The 19,633-nt window shown below is 41.1% G+C and overlaps 2 protein-coding genes across 4 annotated transcripts in view; one reads left to right on the forward strand and one right to left on the reverse strand.

The window, feature by feature from the left end:
• Nucleotides 1–17,698, forward strand: part of LOC126399353 (inhibitory synaptic factor 2A) — a 38,628-nt gene extending 20,930 nt beyond the window's left edge. For both annotated transcript variants that reach the window (XM_050059208.1, XM_050059209.1), the window contains 2 exons: nucleotides 2,483–2,554; nucleotides 16,720–17,698. In XM_050059208.1, coding sequence (XP_049915165.1) covers nucleotides 2,483–2,554; nucleotides 16,720–16,903 — 256 coding nt within the window. In that variant the 3' untranslated portion in view covers nucleotides 16,904–17,698. The remainder of the gene's footprint in view (nucleotides 1–2,482; nucleotides 2,555–16,719) is intronic.
• dock1 (dedicator of cytokinesis 1) overlaps nucleotides 1–19,633 on the reverse strand; it is a 271,540-nt gene that overhangs the window by 131,893 nt on the left and 120,014 nt on the right. The gene's annotated exons all lie outside the window — the stretch shown is intronic.

Consider the following 19,633-nt stretch of genomic DNA (forward strand, 5'->3'; position numbering starts at 1 on the left):
GATTAGAGACAAGAACTAAATGTGAAAGTTAGCACGTTAACGTCAATGAGGAGAAGAATCCAGTGGCTTTTACAGCCATGCTCACTTTTCTCAATTTCTCTTATATTTTCTCTTTAATTTCAGTGCACCAAACGTTCTTAACCATCCAAATCTGCTCTTACCCAGGTGTGCTGAAAGATGAGTCCCACTTAATTAGAAGTTACCTATTAGCATCGTTAATACCCCCTAAACACTATACAAGGGCAGGAGTTGTGCTGTGTAAAAATACTCTGCCACGTGCCCAAGTGTTGGAGAGATGCCACCGAAAAAAGAAGAAAAAGAAATCTTGCAGCAGTGAAATCAGCACACTGTTCAATAAACTTAAAGTAAACCTGATTTTCCAGAGTATCAGTACTGCGTTACGGGAAAATCAAACACCAAGCAATGGCAAACGTTTGTGATGCTGTAAATGCCGTGTCAGCATGCACAGTAACTGAAATTACAATATTTGGCATCAATGGACCAAATATAGTAGTATTTTAAATATACAATTGAATTTGATATTCATCTTTTTTTTATATTCGTCAAATTTAAAACTTGTGTCTCCTCATGTTGGACAACAATTTGTGGACTGTGACGATGAGATGTTTTACTCCCATCTTTGTATGTGTGTTCTGCACCACTCGTAAAAATTTTTCTTTTCTTAGAAAAGAGGAAGAGTAAGAAAACATTGGTAAATCACAGAAATCAATCAATCACTTCCTGCATGGGGGCCATTGTGTGTTACAGGGTTGGTTGACCAAATTACAAAAAAATAACACAAAAACATTTTCTCACTTACCTCTCGTGGTTTCTAGCTACTATGATCTGCCTCTATCTCAACACAACAGAGGTAAACAGAATTTCGTTTGTTGTGATACAAGCATTGAAAACCTAAATTCAACACCAATATCTCCCCTCAGAAACAGTGTCCCCATTATCATCCACAATCCATGGACCTCATAGTGAACAGTTTTTCCATTGCCGCGCTGAGATCCAGAGTAACAAGGACATCATGGCTGGAGAGATACGTTGCTGTAGTTTTTCATTGCTGTGAACACCTCAAATGAAATTCCTTTGACACCCATTATAATGGAGCGAAGGCATAAATCTCTAAAATAGATATTTCAGGACATGGGCAAATAAAACCAAAACCAATTGACCTTTTCACACAGTATGTGCTTTTCGCTGTGATGAAGTCAGTTGCTTAGATTTCATACCTGTCTACCAATGTGACTGCTAAAAAAAACTGCTTTGGTAGACGATATCTGGGCAAATAAGATAAGATAAGATACACCTTTATTGATCCCACAATTGAGAAATTCAACAGCTCCAAAAAGGCCAGTTGTACTTAGAAAACTTGCTTGTGTTGATGCAGCAGTGCAACTAAAAACATCAGCAGAGGTTCTCCTTCTTGTCCATGTATTTGGTGAACTCAGCCCACAGTGCTTCCATTGCAATGTCATTAATTATAAGGGGAAGCTATTACTGTCAATCAATATGCACATTCCCACATGCTAATCCAATAAGAAAGCCATTGAGCCTATGAAGCATGTAACCAAGTAGTTCCATTCAGGGCCATAACCTGGTCTTTAGCTGCCCCATGGGGAATAGGAATCTATGATGGGAACTGGGTTCAATGGCAATATTTTATCTCAACTGATAATAGAACGATATATAAGGACACACAGGATATAATATAATAGAATATTGATGAGTTTGAATGTGAATTCCTTGAATCAATATCACAATGAGATTAAGACGGGCCGACTGTATACAGCCAAATGGCTGCTGTCCTAAGCAAAACTGTCACATTTTATCTGCTTAGGGATCCCATCTCATTTCCATTCCTGTATTTTTCAGATGATAACTGGTTATAAAAAATGTTCATACTGAAGATAACTCTAACTGTGTGTTTTACAACACCACCCAGTACAGAATGGATTAATCAATGGTGGAATTTCTCTAGTGGGAGTAAAAAACCTTGATATGAAGAAACGCAGATAGAGATGTCATAGTGGGCTCTGGGAAAATGGGTTTGGTATTTTTCTCACATTCTATATCCATAAAATCATCAAATGATAAATCGATAATAAAAATAATCATTAGTTGCAGACCAGCTTGTTAGTATTATTCCACAAAGACATTTATAACGTTACTGTAAACTAATGAAACCATTCCTTGATTAAAACTACCTTCCACTGCAGCCCAGAAGCTCATCCTGTGTGCTACTTTGCCTTATCTGACCTCAGATCAGTCAACCACTGCTAATGGCTGACACTGTGCTCTTTCTGCCCTGGCAGCCGGACACAGGCCACTCAGGAGGGCAGTGTGACTCCTCATCACCCTCATTTACTTGGGCCCCGCTAACGAGGGATGACAAACAAGATGAGAAAGGAAGGTGGGAGGGAGCAGCTTAACAAGTCCTGTAATTACTCATTCACGACTCTTATCTTCCCCGCAGACTCTCCTATCGAACCGGACAGGACACGGCCAACTGCGACACATGCCGGAACAGCGCATGCATTATTTACAGGTTAGTGGCCATTCCTCTTCAAAGACACCACGATCCAAATGTGCCCTGTCCTTTCTCCTTGAGGTAAAGTGAACAGGTGGAAAAGGGATGGTGGTAGAGGAAGGGGACGCAAGACTAATGTGGATGCTGTTAATGAGCACATGGGGACGTGTGACATTTGCACACTGCTCTCATTCTCTCTCAATCTATACATCTTTGTCTGATTCTCCCATTGTCCGTTCACACCCTTTCATTCACGGAAGGGATTGTAGCAGGTGTATGGTTGGCTGGATTTAGAGACAAAAGGTTGAAAAGCAGAGAGGATGCATATGATAGAAAGAGTGAGCACAGGGCTGCGAAAGGTGAAATTAATTACCAGTCAAGCATCATGAAATATCATCTCTGTGTGCTGTTGCCAAGCCAACTCAGCCTCTGCATACTTTCAAATTCAGTTATATTGATTTGACAACCAGTAAAGACGTGAGTCCAAAGTCATTAGTCTGCCACGGTACATAGTTTTTTTCTTTATGAAGGTATGTATGTGTAAGCATACGCGATGCTGGCTCGTCTGAGCTCAACTCAAGACTGCTGATGGAGTCACCTGTGACTCAGCCTGTTAAGTTGCCAGCAGTTCTTTCTTTCAGAAGATAAGGCACGTCACCTTCAACAACCAGCCTTCAACAAAGTCAGCTAGCCAAGTCAGTGAACTGTCTGCAGACAGTCTGTTTGCTTGATGTGGCTTTCTCTGACAACAGCCTCCTGTCCCTACCAAACGCATCTCATTTACGTCCCTGCAGCTGTTGACACCTATGTTGGTCTCTGTCCTCACGGTGTGTCGTGTTGGACTGTGGGTCGCTACTGCTGCTTGCTGTACATGCGCATGTCACACACACACACAGCTTACTCACTGACTGATTAATCTGTGCTGGTTGTTTGAATTATTGTGATGTATTTATTAAAAATCCAGTCCATCTGAAGCTCAGGTCGTTTCATGTTTTCGCTGTTTCATCACTACTATAAATGCGAATGTAGCATCTATCTCACCATCACTATCTTCATCCATATTTCAAAACGCTACATATTGTATTCCGCTGCGAAAAAGGTCTGAAAAGCTGAAAATCAGAATTCAAGTACAGAGAGTCTTGTCTAGTGGCAGGCTTTCATAACACTGCAAACGGGCACATTGCAACTTAAATGTTTCATCTCGTCTCACTAAGAATCTTGGGTCTGAACTAGGCTTTATAGTGACACTGATACCAATAGAGTACTTCTTTTGATACCTTTTTTCGGCTTCATTCCGTACCCGTTGTGTGAATGGAAGCAGTCAGTTGGGTAAAATGCCACCAGACACCACAGACGTATGGTATAACCATACTTTCGAGTGTTTTGATGGCATCTCGGCACGCTGAACGGCCAACTCCACCAAATGCACTGCACTCGACTTCATCATGTCACAAACTGTATGGGTTGTAGCTGCTGCAGTAGTGTGCCAATCACCCTAAGCTTGTGGTGATTGGCTGAGAGAGAAATTATAAAAATCGTCTTTCTTTTCTAGATTTCAGCACAAAAAGACTTGGCACTAGGGATGCTACGGTGAGGACATTTTCCTACCAGTTAATTAACTTCTGATGACACTAGTGTTGCTAGTTCCAATTCCATCATTAACTTTATTTGGTCCCCTACTGGCATTGGCTTTAGATCTGAAATATTTCCAAATGGGTGCTTTTGCAACTGACAACTTCCCTTACTCTCATTGTGTGATAAGTGAAATGTGATTCCTGCTACTCTGTGTTGCAACTCTGCTATTGCAGACACTTTTAGTTAATAGTAATGTCCGATGTATTGATGAAAATAAAAAGCAAAATGACGGTGAGGGCAGTGGGCAAGTTGTATAAACGGTGTAGGCCTTACAGGTTATTTTGGTTGATATCTTAACAGTCTTGAGTACTGATGTCCAGCCCTAGTATTCATTGTTATTTTTTGACAGTATAAACACAAAACAAATCACAAATTTATCATAAACAAGATTGGGGATCTATAGCAACTCCAACAGCTCTAAGCACAGCAGTGCTTTTAGCAAATGCTAACTTCAGCATAATAACGTGACAGTGACAATGCCAACATGCTGATATTTAGCAGGTATAATCTCCATCATGGTAACCATCTTTAAGTTTAACTGTTAGATGGGAATGCCATTAGTTTAGCAGGTATTACCAAAGTATTAAAAAAAATTAAAAATTTGACTTGATTATGTTTCTAAATGAAAAGTCAAGGGATGACCAAAGTCATTAGAATTTAGCCTGTGGGTCCTTGAATATTGTAGCAAATTTCACAGCAAACTATCAAATAGTTGGCAAGAATTTTCATTCTGTAGTAGAAATGTGAACAGAGATGTTCTGATACCACTTTTTCCTTCCCGATACTGATTCCGATCCCTGAACCTTAGGTATTTGCCGATACCAGCGCGTAAAACAAAAATGGATGGGATATGAATTGTTGTATGTCTCAACTCCTAAAACTCTATAGTAGAATGAATGCCATTAAACTTTTTTTTAAATTATTATTATCCAGTGTTGACACAGATCAAGACACAGGTTAAAGTGCAGCCACACAATTTGGTAAAAAATACATTTTAAAGGCTACAGTAGAATGCTTTTTAAACTCTGCTCCATTATCGTTTCGTTTGCCTGTAGCGCGCGTATGCATAATGACGTAAGGTATTACGTGGTATCGGATTCGTCATAGGCTGTACTCGCCGATACCCGATACCGCATTTTAAGCAGTATCGGAGGCATTTCCGATACTGGTATCTGTATCAGTACAACTCTAAATGTGAACCTCACAGTCGTGTTCAGAAAAAATCAGGGGATCACCAAAGTTATAAGGATGCATCCTTTAGGCATAATGCCTGTACAAAATTTCATGACAAACCAACCAATAGTTGTTAAGATATTTCAGTCTGGACTGAAGTGGTGAACTTCCCTGGAGTCATGTGTGGAATCCATAGAATAATCATATAACAAAAACAACCACTTACAGCCCTGTTGTGAAACTGAGTGTGGGATCAAGTTCACAGTCAGTGGCCCTGACCTCCCAACACAGCCTTGCAGGTCCTAACGGCTCTGTCAGGCCTGAGCCTTCCTCTGTGACACACAGCGAGACTGACAGCCTGCAGCCCCATGAGGGCCCTTTGCTCACAGTTAGAATTGCATGACACAACCTTAACGTGCATATGTGCATGAGTGTCCGACTGTTTTTCTGTTTGGTGCTTAGAAAAAAGTGTAATTCCAACAGTCAAAAAAGAGCAGGAGGCGGGAAAATATGAGAAAGAAAAGAGATTTAAAGAGTAGGAGGGTGAGAGGCGATCAATAAAACTGTTTTTAGTGGACACTGCTGTTCCACTCAGTCGGCGTTTCGCCTCTGAAGAACCATTTAAATCATTTTCTATCTACTGCTCTCAATAACTGATAAGCCTCTGGCCAAACTTCAGTCGGCTCCTGAAAATGAAGGAGCAGGGCGCAGCTCTGTTCCCTCTGATGTTTGAGCTGAGGAAGGTGCATCGTGTCTTAAAGCCGAGTGTGTTTAAATTGCGGCAGGACCCCCGCATGGCCGCGGGGGGGACAACAAGAACGGTTGCTTTTTTACAACAATTCAATGACAGCAAGATAAAGTGAGGTGAGCTGAATTATGGCACATGATGTGAAGGACACTGGAAGAGCACAACATGGGTATGTGTGCAGGGTTAAAGGATTGGATGACAGGACAGACTGCTGAGACGGGAGCTCGCCTGGTATTATGAATTAGTCTGCACCATGTTTAATGTGATTTGGCCCCTGGGGACGAGAAGGCCCCGCTCCCTCTGGTCTACCTATCCTCCATCTCCGCTCTGCCTGCCTGAGTAAAGACCAACTGTGCTTGCCCTGCTGTGCCAGCCTCTGCAGACTTTAGAGACGCTCACTAACCATCCCTCTGAATCTGTGAGCACAGACCGCAGTGTGATAACGCGTCTGAAATCAAAAAAATATCAGTAATTACATTCTACGGCTCTTTTTGTCAAGATATCTTGGCAGCTCAGAGTGTACCTATACTCATCACTGGTGTGTTGGGGAAGGTGTTTCATTTATATATCACCATGACCTGAATTCCCAATGAGGGTTTAAAATATGCTAAATGCAGGGTGCTGCGATAAAAGCTATGATAAAATGTGCCCATTTGAATATGAGCCAATTATACATACGTATCAGTCAGAGGTCCAACTATAAGTCTTATCTTGATTTCTCTTACCTTCACTTTAAAATCCCCAGAGAGAAACTGTAAGAGTGTTATATAAAGGTGTCATGCACAGAGACAGGTCCGATTTATCTTGACGTGGTCATACTTGATTGTACAATGAGTGTGTTTACATGGACATGAGTAACGGGTTTATGATCAGGTTTTTGGAGTATCCTGTTCATGTGTTTGAACATGTGTGTGCGGTTGAGAGAGAGATGGTGGTCGGTGCCCTGAGCAGACAGCTGTTGGCAATCGGAGCAGAGAAGAAATTAGGAGTTAAATTGTCATTTGTCAGTAATCTCCTACTGCCGGTTTGTTTATGTAAACATCACAGGTGCTTGCACAAATAGATTGCAGTGATCAGTTACCAGGTTGCTGGTATCTTTCATGTATACTGGGAATATGAATAACCCACGTAAACACCATATCCCAAATATGATCACACCCTGGATAAGCCTCATAAACGGGTTAATTATGTCCGTGTAAACGCACTAAATGACAACTGTCTTCGCACAGGTGCTATATTAACATCAAATCTCCACATTCAGCTCCCCAGATCTGCCACAATCAATTGAAACGCTTCATCTGTGCAGGAAGTACGGAAAAACAGAAACTCGATACAAAACAGAAGGCTCGTTTTTTGACAAAGCTCAACGGCGCCTGGCAAGGTTTCAACTTGATAAAGGGCAGAAATTTCAAAGTGAGATGTTTGAAATCTGTTAAATTGACCCAAGTTCTCCTTTAAGAGACTCGCTTGGCATGGTAAATTGTGTTGATTGGACACAGAATCAAATATAGCAGTTGTATTCACACAGGCAGGAGGATTAAATGGCAATCTAATTACTTAGATCTCCATGAAAACAACCTCTCTGGAGGTGGAGGAACACAGGATAGGAAGCAGAGCTGTGAAGGAATGCACACTGTATGTGGGAAGAATAGCGGTCTATGATATTTATTAGGATTTTTTGCTCTTTTTGGTAGCATGTTCTTGCCTTTGTGCCATGGTCAAAACCCTAATGCTCATGTTTATGATGTAGCTGGTCTCAAGACCGGACTGGACATATGGGTCCATAAATCATTTTAACGCAGCCCACTGAGGAGCCAGCCATGCACTCTTCAGTATAATCAATTTGCCCAAGAGTGTATGGCATCATCTCAGAGCCTGTCTTTAGCATAACAACAGCACCAAATCAATACAGTGCTGTGGCCTATGGGCACGGACTTTAAACACAATACACAAAGCGCTGTAGTCTCTTGTCCTTGTCCCGTCCCACTTTGCTCAATCTGAACCATCTTAAACTCAGTCGGTCTTTCTTTTATCCTCCCTCAGTAACTTTCTCTCTGTCTCAATGTTTCTCCTGAACACGTTATCTCTTCCAAACGGCTAACAGTGTGTGTTCAAATGAACTTGGGGATCCGATTCTTAATACAATGCTCATGACATTGAAACAGAATAGGAGAGAACGGGATGAAAAGATTATTGCAATTCATTCCATCTTGCCAGGTGATGTAATATCTGCTACTGAGAAAGGTGGAGAAGAATGGGGGAAATAAAATGAAAGAAAAGTCAGAGAGTAAGCATGAGAGACAAACACTGAGAGAGACTGGATGGGAGGAAAATGAGACAGACAGGATGGTGCGAAAAAGCCGGGGATTTGAAATGCATTCCACTTATTTCAAAACCACAGGCATTAAGTCAGGATGTGTCTTGACGCAGAAACCCTGTAATCTCATTTTCCTCACATTGCATTTATATGGGCTAATGTGCTGATCAAACAGGGAGATAGATTTAAGTGGTTGTGATTAAGGAAGGCGATCAGGGAGGTCCCCACCACTGGGTATCATTGCTCACAATGGACTATAGCTATTTCCCATCAGTCCAATTTTGTCATTAGCTTGCATGTCCTGCGATTAATCCGGCAACAGCTGATCATTAAACTCACTATCTGATGGTAAAACATTCTTTGAATAACACTGTGCAGTGCAAATAATAGAATAGAAAAGAAGACGACGAAGGAATGGGTATTTAAAAGGAGGGAAAAAAATCTCCAATCTATTGTGCGAGGCTATGAAAATCAATTAAGCGTTGCTAAAGGCTGAAGAGCTGATTACATTATAACATATGGAAATTACTGAGCGGCGAGGCTGTCTTGCCGCACGACTCTGCTGGGGGAAGATATCTCTTTTTGTGCAAGCATAATGATGTTTTCCAACATGGTGGCAAGCTGGTTACCATAGCTACAAAAGTGATCCTCGGCAGGACAGACAGTGTGAAGGGACAGTGAGGACAGTCAGGGGGAGCACATTCACACCCGGGGAAGATAAGGCGACAGAAAGGAAGGCAAGGTGGGAATGTGGAACAGGGAGACAGAGAGAGGATGAAGGTGACGACGTGAGATAAAGACTCACGGATGTTTTAAGTGGGGGAAAGGGCAGGTGAGAGGTGTGTTAAGTCGACGAGTGAGGTTTTTTTTTCTTGTATATACACTTTATGGAGAGCAGGGACATGACAGGAAAAGAGTGAGACAGAGACAAAGCAGGAGTCAGAACAAGTGGGGAAGAGAGGTTAAAGACTGACAAGGTCCAAAGTGCCGTCTTCAATTTGTTCCGATCCAACAACCCACTCAGGGGAGCAGCAGCTAGGGGACGGGAGAATGCCAACAAAATCCGCTTTCAGCAAAAAATCAGAATGTGGAGCGACGCAGCAGGGACGGTGACAGTTTCATAAGGAGATGCTGATAACTGGGCCGGGTAGAGACTAATACATTTTTCATTAAAAGGCCTTTGGAGTATGTTTCAAAGATGAGATGATTATCTTTTCATTCTGCTTTTTTTTCAAATGAAGTTATGCAGATTTTTTTTTTTCCTTTTCCATGACATTTAAGTTTTTTGTTTTTTTTGCCATGCTATTCCCAAGCCACAGGCCACTTTACCTCATCTTTGTATGATTCTCCTGGCAGATTGAAAGCTGTGCTTTTGATAAGAGTAGCAAATTTAATTAAAGTGCTGCACAAAAATAATGCCAGCTAAGATTAAATAAACAGCTAGCAGGACCACAGTTGTGCTCTGAGCATCAGAAATCTACAGGCTGTTTAAATATGTACACAGAGGATCTTTGAGAGCGGGTGTTTAAGGATTTAGTCTGACTACAATCCAGCTGTAGAGCTTTAATAAGCCTGAAAAATACTGTGATAAAGCACTAATACAGGTAGCATGTGAACTAGGGCACCTAAATGATTGTAGCTGAATTATGATTCATAGTCTGACAGCACATACATGGTATCAAGTGGGATAAACAGTGTAGATGCTTAAACATGTGTCAGAGGAGGCATGTAAACATGTTAAATATAGACTAAAAACTGAGAAGCACAAACAGGGTTTCTACATATGAGCTCAGATCAGATTTGATCTTTTGAGAATCATGTCATGACATTTGTGTTTGACTGGGCCAGTGTAGCATGGGATCTGACAAGGAGCATGGCAGAGACGGAGGGATTGACATGCATCAAAGGTCAAACGAGCACATATTCAAATTTGCAATGTTCACAATGTTTTTTGAACTATCAATTCAAGACTGTGCTCTCAGGTTAATCCCTGGTCACTGCCATTTACTCAAGATCTGGCTCTACAGGTGAGGTTCAAATTCATCACTGCTACAGACGTACCAGAGATTGGGTCTATATTGACCTTTCACTAAGGCCTACCCCCAGACACAGACTGGCCAATCATAACGTAGCATCAGGCCGGTTCAGACCAGGGTCCGACAACAACACAGCTGTGCTCCATTCGTTTCAGATTTCCTTCATTTTCAGGCTGGTTTTGTGGATTTGGAGCTAAATGTTGTGCCTGGGGCACGTCGTGTGTTAATGATACTCGTTACCTGGAGAGGTTGGAAAAAGATATACGTTTCTTCCCTGTTCCAAAACCAAAATCAGACCCTGAAAAGTGTAGGGTTAGCTAGCTAGCTACTGAAGATATAGCCTACTGAATGTATACACATGCTGCTTTTGCTTTGTTATGATTATAACAGTGAAAAAAAAGACCAACCCTGCTGTACAAGAACTTTGCTCATATTCAACCAGCTGTGTCTCATTACATGAAAGTTGTTTGACTCCCCCAGAGATCCCTGCCTGTCCCACGGTGGAGGTCCAGGTGCTGGCAGTGGCACAGGGGTGAAGCCAAACACCGTTCATCTGCACACACTGTGATGCCACACAGCTGGTTCAATATCAGCAAAGTTTCCCTTCATATTCATTGTCTTGTGTGGCGATCAGCAGTGATGTGGTGGTTCACTTTTACACTGTGATCTGTAGCCTATAGTTCGGCTTTAGCTTCTAACTATCTTTGTCTTTTTAACCTGTTGTTGCTGCTGAGTCAGTTTGACATCCTGGATATATCCTTCAAACACAGACTGTAGACCCCTCTGTCTGCTTTTCTCTGGAATCACTCTTTCATTGTTCCCAAAAATATGATAATATTTCTTCAGGGAGTGCAGTTAGTTACAGTGTGGGCTCTATGCTTACTGTGACAGCTTGTCGGACCATCACAAAGGGGCGGGGTTTAGCGAAACGTCAACTGCAACAGTGATGTTTCTTTAAGCCTAAACAACTATTTGATATGTGAAACAAGAATTACCATCTCATTGTCATATGCCTCCACCAACCACTCAAGTTACAGTATACATCCATGTCTGTCCAGGCTTATATGTAGCCATGACAGTAGACAACGCTTGAGATATGGATGCTGCCGCAAATAAGCTACAAATTCTAAAGTCTGGATGCTTCACACATCTTCAAACCAGAAGCAGAGAAGATTTATATGAGCAGCACAGTTCCAAGATTAGTGTCACCATTTCAGTATCTTCCCTTCTGTTCCTGAGTTACTGCGTTGAATAATGGCCATAAAAGTGTTTTGCAGAAGATTGTGATGTCGCAGTGAAGATGACCTTTGACCTTTTGGATATAAAATTTTATCACTTTATCCAATTACATATTTGTGTGAAATTTTGTCACTTAGGGTATGAATTCTTGAGTTGTGGCCAAAACTGGTTTTGTGAGGTCACAGTGACCTTGAACTTCGACCACCAAACTTAATTAGTTCATTCTTGAGTCCAAGTGGACGTTTGTGCCAAATTTTAATACATTCTCTTGACGTGTCCCCATCATATTGTGTTCACAAAAATGAGACCGAGACAGAGCTGTATACAGCCTTTTTTGAGTTATTCTTCCATTCAATTTTTTTTCTTTCTTTATTTGACGACCTTGATATATAATATTTGATATATTTCAAGCATCGCTAAGATTAAAAAGAGTAAGGTTGAGTGGGAAACAGGTGAATAATAATATCTACTGCACGGCAGATGTGTAAGTTTTAAGTAAGAAAGGCAAAAAATCCAATAATCTTAAATAACCATATATTGTTGGGTGTACACACACACACACACGCGCACACACACACACACACACACAAACTGCACTGATCATGCGCAGAATACCCTCAGAGCATAAACTGAAAGCACATCTGCTGATCGTACCAATAAAAACAATACTTGTTTTTTTAATCAGCTTAAATGGCTATGTGTCCATGCAGGGCAATAACCTCCAGCCATGGATGCACAGCAACAACAGCCTTAGCAATATTAGAAGAGCAGGGAAAATCCTGTCAGTGTTAGAGCGGATCTGTCTATTTGTGTATGGGTTTTTGAGAAACATATCCAACAAGATTGACGCAGCATTAAGCTACTGCACTTCCCCAAAGATACCCAAAAGAAAAGGCAGAGAGTTCCGTCTCTCTGTGCCTTTACACACGCTTAATTGAAGGTTTTAAAAGAGAAGAAAAAGGCGCAATAATGAAATACTCAGCATACTGCTTCACCTAGACTATGACACCACCACACACTCATTAGACTCTGACAAACACACAGTCATTGATCACAGAATCCTTTGATGCTGTTTTACTACAGTTATTTGCGCTGCAAGAGCCTGTTAATTTCATAGCCCATGACTTACGCTTCATATTTGAGCTTGAGTTCGACTTCAGAAGACATGATCATACAGTATTATACATTGTGACGCAGCTCACTGCGTCCACGCGTTAGTTTGGTTACCTTGAGCCTGACCAAAGGAAAAAAAAATCTAGAACTGTTATCAAAGTGTTTTTATAGATAGTAAGACAAATAAAATCAACAGTTAGAGAGTGTCAATATAAGAAATCATAAGACACTGAACAGATAAAATCCTAATGGACTGAATAAAACAATCAGGAAAAATTATACAAGATAAAGTAAAAGCATTCTTACAGCAGAAGGCAGAAGACTGTTACAAGGCCAACTCTGTCTGCTACAGCTCAATCACCCCGCAAAATAAGGTAGGTTTTCGGAAATGATAGAAGCTTATTGGCAGAGCTGGAGACCAGTGCAGGGTTAAAACAAACCAAAACAAAACAAAGTATGAGTAATACAGTCTCTATCCCTGGCACCTGCTAAGAGCCTGGCTGCTGAATTCTGAACCAGTTGTATGCCAGAAAGATTTTGAATAGTTTGAGTGAAGAGAGCTGCAGTAGTGAATCATTATCATGGCATGAATTGGTCAAGACACCTCAAGACAAATGTCTTTTCCCAAGTGTCAAAAGTGATTCACAGCCAAACAAAACACAGACTTTTCGTGAACAGAGCTACACATTCGGTCCAAGAACTGCAAACCAAACAGAACTGCAAAGGATTCACAGTTGCATTTTGGTTAAAGTCCATTCCAGGTTCACACATATTTACAAATCTTGGTTCACAACTGAAACAAGATTTGTAAACTATTGGAGTCGCCTGGATTGTCAACTAACTCATTCATTGTTGAGAAGAGAAGAAGATGTTGTTTGTTTGAGTTGTTTCAATGACAGCATTCTCATCAGACCCTGAACCAAACCAAACAAGGAAACTAAGCTTGTTAATGCAACAATAGGAAATTTTTACCCTGGTTTTCTATCCATCCATCCATTTTCATCCACTTATCCAAGGCTAGTTCATGGGGGCAGCAGGCTAAGCAAAGCACCCCAAACGTCCCTCTTCCTAGCAACGCTTTCCAGTTCCCAGGCCAGATGAGATATGTAATCACTCCAGTGTGTTCTGGGTCTGCCCCAGGGCCTCCTACCAGAAGGACGTGCCCTGAACACCTCTAACAGGAGGCGTACCAGGCGTAACCTAGTATTAACAGCTTCAAAATCATTTGACACACTAACAGGGAGAATGGCACGTCATTCCCACTGCGTCTAAACACCTATTCTTTAGGATGTAACTTTGGTGAGCAGGTAGGATCTCCCGGGAGAAGTGCTTTATGGCACTAACTAGCTTGGCTGTTTGGCACTGCTTTTCGTTTTATTTTGTCAAGTGCTTCATCTGTATGTGTGAGATCGAAGAGGATGTTGACATAGGAAGCAAATAAGAGCAAAAGAGAGTGTGAGTGAGCAAAAGGCCGGACGAGAGTAAACTAACAAACAAACTAATGCAGAGTTGCAAACTGTTCATACCGTCCTGATGTGGGCTGCAGTGATCTGTCACAGCCAATGGAAAATAACAACAATTCGCGAGTGTACATCTCTGTCAGTGTTGTTTATGAAAGATTGCAACGTAGGCTGTAACCTTATCAGTGTCATGCCTGTCTCACTGAGTTTTGTTGTTTTCTGGGACGCTGAAAGTCACATTCAAACGCTTAGCAAAGTATGTATATGGGCTGGAAACCAAGAAGTACTTCAGTAAAACTAAAATTTTCTGTCAATCTTTTTTGTTGTTCTTTTTGTCAGTGTTCATCTCCAGTGTCACCTTAAATAAAACTTAGAGTCATGTTTGTGCAAAATCCTGTAAATTTACTTAATCGGTTGAAAGGGTTCCTTGGTTTCTGATGTTGTGTTAAACCCTTCACCTTGACGAAAAATGCACGAAACGACACCAGCAAGGTTTCAGCCTACATCGCAATCTTTCAAAAATAACACTGGCAGGGATTTACACAGTCAGATTGTTGTTGTTTTTGGTTGGCTGTGAGACGCATCACTACAGCTTACATCAAGACCATAGGAACAGTTTGCAACCTGTAGGCGCAATTTGTTTTTACGCCAGATCACAAAAATACCGTTTCTTGAATAATGCCGCTTTAAAGTGCACAAAACAGGTTGGAAGTGAGCCCTGCCTAACTTAATGGTACACACATGGAGCTGTTTGCGCATGCACACACAGACTCTAACAGACTTCACACAAAGAGAAGTGGGTTTATACCAGTGTAATTAACAGCATGTGATTTATTGCTAATAGCTGCAGTGTTCTTGGCCCCATGTAAAGGCCTGAGTCGAACAAATGCAAAGTGCTGAGTGTCTGGTTCAGCACCCAACATTCACTTGAGTCACTGTCAGACACCCACATTTATATCTGATCTGTTGTAATCAATGCCAGACATCAACGTATATCATAAAAACCGAAGCACTTTGTGTTGAGATTCTATTCAATGTGGATTTTGAAAATAGTCACTCTTCTAAAGTCTTTCAAAAAAAGATGTCTCATGTAGCAACAGGCAATTATTACAGATGCCTTGTTTTTCAATCAGAGCAGGCAGCCAACCGAGCTCACCTTGACATTGCATAATCTCTCACAATGGTAAACGGAAGCCTCTAGCCAGGCAAACTGCAGTATTCATGAAGTGAATCCTGCTGCCATTATGTAAGTCAGAGTCCCCACCAGCTCGACTCAGGCTGGTGGCTGGAGGAGGCTTTAGCAGATTAAAGCCCCTCTACACTTACCACAGCTGAGGCTGTAATCTGAGTTTCACTTAACAGAACCTAGTAGTCAGATGTGCGCGGGCGTGGGATTACAATGATGGCTGGTCCAGATAAATCCCCTAGCACCCTGGGGAAACGTGGAGTATACTAAGAAGGAAAAGACTCTGTTTTTGCACAAAAATCCTACAAATTAATTTGTTCTGCATCTCAATTACCTATTGCTGATGTTGTAATATTGTGCAGTGGATCAAAGCAACATGATATCAACTAAAGTCCTAAAAGGCTCGCATCAATACCCAGGCTCTGATCTCAGTTTTAGCAAAGCAAATGATCTTCGGTTCAACACCCCCTCCAGTGACCCAGCACTTCTCAGTGGGAAAAATACTAATGGGCTTCCCTCTGGCTTTATGAATCATGGTAAGAATGCAAATAACAAAAACTACAACAGCGGCAGCAGCTGCAGCCAAAGTGGGCAGCCAGATGCAATCAAAGACAATCTAAATTGGGAGGTTTTACTGGGAAATGAGGATTGAGTGAGCAAGAAATGTAGGTCGCTGTACCAGGCTGAGCAATGCTGTGACAGATGCCTGTGCAGGGGTCAATGAGGACAGGCCAAAACGTAGACGCTTAATATGGTTAGAGGGAGCGTGTGGCAGTCAAAACATGTCAAGATTAAAAGAAGCGTGAAGGGGAAAGAAACCTGAGTGGTTTCAGTGGCGATGAAGGAAGAATATGCACGGTAAAATCTATGGAATTAGAGCCAGTTTTTGTGAATAACGGCCAGGTTTGCAGCCTGTTCAAAGAAATTAAGGCTGTTCAACATAAAATTTTCATTGCTGTGAAAATAAGGGAAATGCAGTTATTACCCTCTGATGATTCACTCTGATCAATGCTGCAAATGTTTCACAATAAGAGTCTTCCTGGAAATGGCAGGGATTATCCTAGCTCATGTGAAGACTGGGCTGCGTTAACAGCAGCAAATTTATAAAGCAAGCAGTAAAAACAAAATGAGAACACAGGGAGGCTTTCTACTGAAAAAATGCAATAAAATATATGATAGATTATGCTTACCTCGCACTGTAATAGTACCTGGTGTTAATACCTGCACACAGATAGTGTTTGAGCTGATTGTGTGTGTCTCTGTTTCTTTGCCGCAGTGTGGAGCTGGACTTCAAGCAGCAGGAGGACAAGCTGCAGCCGCTGATGAAGAGGCTTTGCCCTACGGAGGAAGGCCACTTCCCCTCCCTGCCTTACCCCCAGGAGGCCTTCACCTCCACCCCTAAACGCAAGTCCAAAGCTGACTCCAAGAAGCACGCTCGCTGGAAACTTTGGTTCCTCTGAAACACACAAGACTGTCTCCTCACCCGCACTACGGATGCACAGGATTTATGCGTCCGTCTGGTCGTCCATATTTGTTTGGGTTATCCATCGTCTTCAGTTTTATCACATCTCCCTTGGCTTTTTGTAGACCTGGTGACCAGTATTGACGGAGAGCTCCCCCACTGGATACTGAGCCTTTCTCAGAGATGACAGGATGTGTAACGGGACACAAGTGTGGATTCCACGGAAAATTCTGTAATGTCATGCTTACCAAAAATGGATTCAGAGTTATTTTGAACTAATTTCTTCAAACAGGGTGTGAAATTACACCAGGGCGACATATTTCGAGATCAGCAAGGTGAGAAGACGAAATTTGATTTCCCTCTGTCTATTTGCATATATTTTTCTAGCTGACGTCTACGGGGTCCTGTTCTGTGATAATGGTTCAGTGACGGTCGCATTTCTATTCACCAGTTGGGACTTTTCTTCCCAGCCTCCAGGAGAGGTTGGCAACTCAACCATGATGTGCTGAGGTCTACATCAACAGCATATCACCGTACTGCAAAGCACAATTAACACTGTTCAGGATACATTTTTCTCCAGAGTAATTAAAAAGAACTATTTTGAGTATTAACTCACACATGTAGATCACCTACTAACAATGACAGATTGAAGACTTTCATAATATCTAAAGAAGAGACCTAAAGGACAAAGAAGTCAGAGATGTTTAATGGAGTTATATGATCAACTTTCTATCCATCTCTAAAATGTCTCCTTGAATCAACTGACTTTGAAGTAAAGAATGAATAAATAACACTTATTTTCTTAATAACATTTGCAAAGTTAGACATCAATGTACTTTTTTCTATATAAATATATATATCTATATACATTCACTTTAAGGTTTAGTGGGATATAGTTATTTGAGCTGCAGTGAAGGGGGGCTGTGCATTTCAAAAACTACACTGCAAAGGAGGGGCAATCAATGATTCTTAATTCCTTTTCATACATCAAACTTAGTTCTGACTAACCTCACAGTGAAAATGGTGATCGAAACCCAATACCCCAAAATAAGTCCATACTAAAAAACTTCATCAGTGTAAAACTAGAGAGAGTTGTGGATCAACACATAGAAAATTAAGAATACTTAACCACCAAAATGATCATTCGTGTATCAATTATTCACCCCGTGTTACGTTGAATTCAGGAAAGAAAATTTTGCTTTTCTTGCATTCCTCCTCAATGAATGAAGAATCCAAAACCAGAGAAAATTCTTGATGAAAAGAAATAAAGGGGTCTCTTTTAACAACAGCAAAACTATATGAAAACATCCATTTACAAACTCTCACATTAGTCACGCCGTATAATCCAAGTCTCATTTATCCAGTCATATGCTCAGTGCTTCCCAAACAGACAGCCCTTTCTGACGCGGAACTGAACTGAAAGTGAAATTATTCGATGCTCCCTTCAAATCTAGACTTTATTGGCGAAAACATTAATTTGAAGAGAAGATTGTTTGTGTTATTGTGTGACTGGTGAATCTGAACTAACCCTTTAAAACACCAAAGTCACACAAACTAACTGACAGCTAACTGACTGGCAGCTGTAGACCAGGGGGGTAAAATCACAGTTTTTGAAGAGAGCATAGATAACTTTCACTTTCAGCTCAGTTTTAAATACTACGGCTTCAGTGAAAATTCATGTGTTTGGGAAGTACTTGGCATGCGACTGGAAAAAATGAGACTTGGATTGTACTGCACGAGTTATGTGAGAGTTTGAAAACAGATGTTTTCATATGCTTTTGCTGCTGTTGAACGTGCACCCCATTGACTTCAGTTCATCAAGAATTTTCTCGTTTTTCTGATTCTTCGTTCACCAGAGACATATGAGAAAAACAGAATTTTCTTCACGAATTCAACTTAACACAGGATGAGGAGCTGATATACAAACGGCCATTTGGGGGGGTGAAGTATTCCTTTAAAGATCCTTTTTTTTCCCAGTCATGAAACCAAGTATATTAAATAATGTTGGTTCTTAGCACATGTGAGGGGTAACAGAAGATAGCTGTGATTGTATTGCTGCAGTATCCTGCATCAGCTACTCCGTTAGCTATTGAAACCAAGCCAGAGAGACTGAATGTGCCACTTCTGATCACAACCAGGGCTTCTACAGTGCAGGGTGGCAGGCGTGTAGCCTTGCATGCTTTTTACAACCCTCGGATTTTGCAGGATATTTTCTAGCTTTTAAAGAAACAATTTTTAAAGAGAATGATGAAAATTACTTTTTTTTTCGTTTAGTTTTTCTCCAATATTTTTTTTTTTTTTTTTACTAGCTCCTGTTCATTGCTTCCCATCTAGTCGACTGTAAAGTAAAAGCTCATGTAGTAACTCTATACAGGGTTCAAAGACTATGTACAGCCAAAATAATATTTGCATTTACTATATATAAATATATGTTGTATAGCATCAAATAGGGCTAATACCATTTAAATGAGTGGGAAAGCAGCCAATAACTAAAAGAAAACAATATGCCTGCAGGAGCATAAAACCGAAGTCACTCTGAAAGCCAAAAACACTGCCCCAAAAGACAGGAAATGCGCCAAAGTGGTTTCAAGGGCATCAAAGAAGAATCTTTATCTACTGTCACAACAACACCTTGCAAACTGCGAGAGGTCACTGGTTTTACCCTCACAAGCTCCAACATGCTGCTTTCTGTTGGCTACATGTGATTCACACCTCCACTCTTGTACAT

This window comes from Epinephelus moara, chromosome 13 (assembly GCF_006386435.1).
Source record: "Epinephelus moara isolate mb chromosome 13, YSFRI_EMoa_1.0, whole genome shotgun sequence".
Lineage (NCBI taxonomy): Eukaryota > Metazoa > Chordata > Actinopteri > Perciformes > Serranidae > Epinephelus > Epinephelus moara.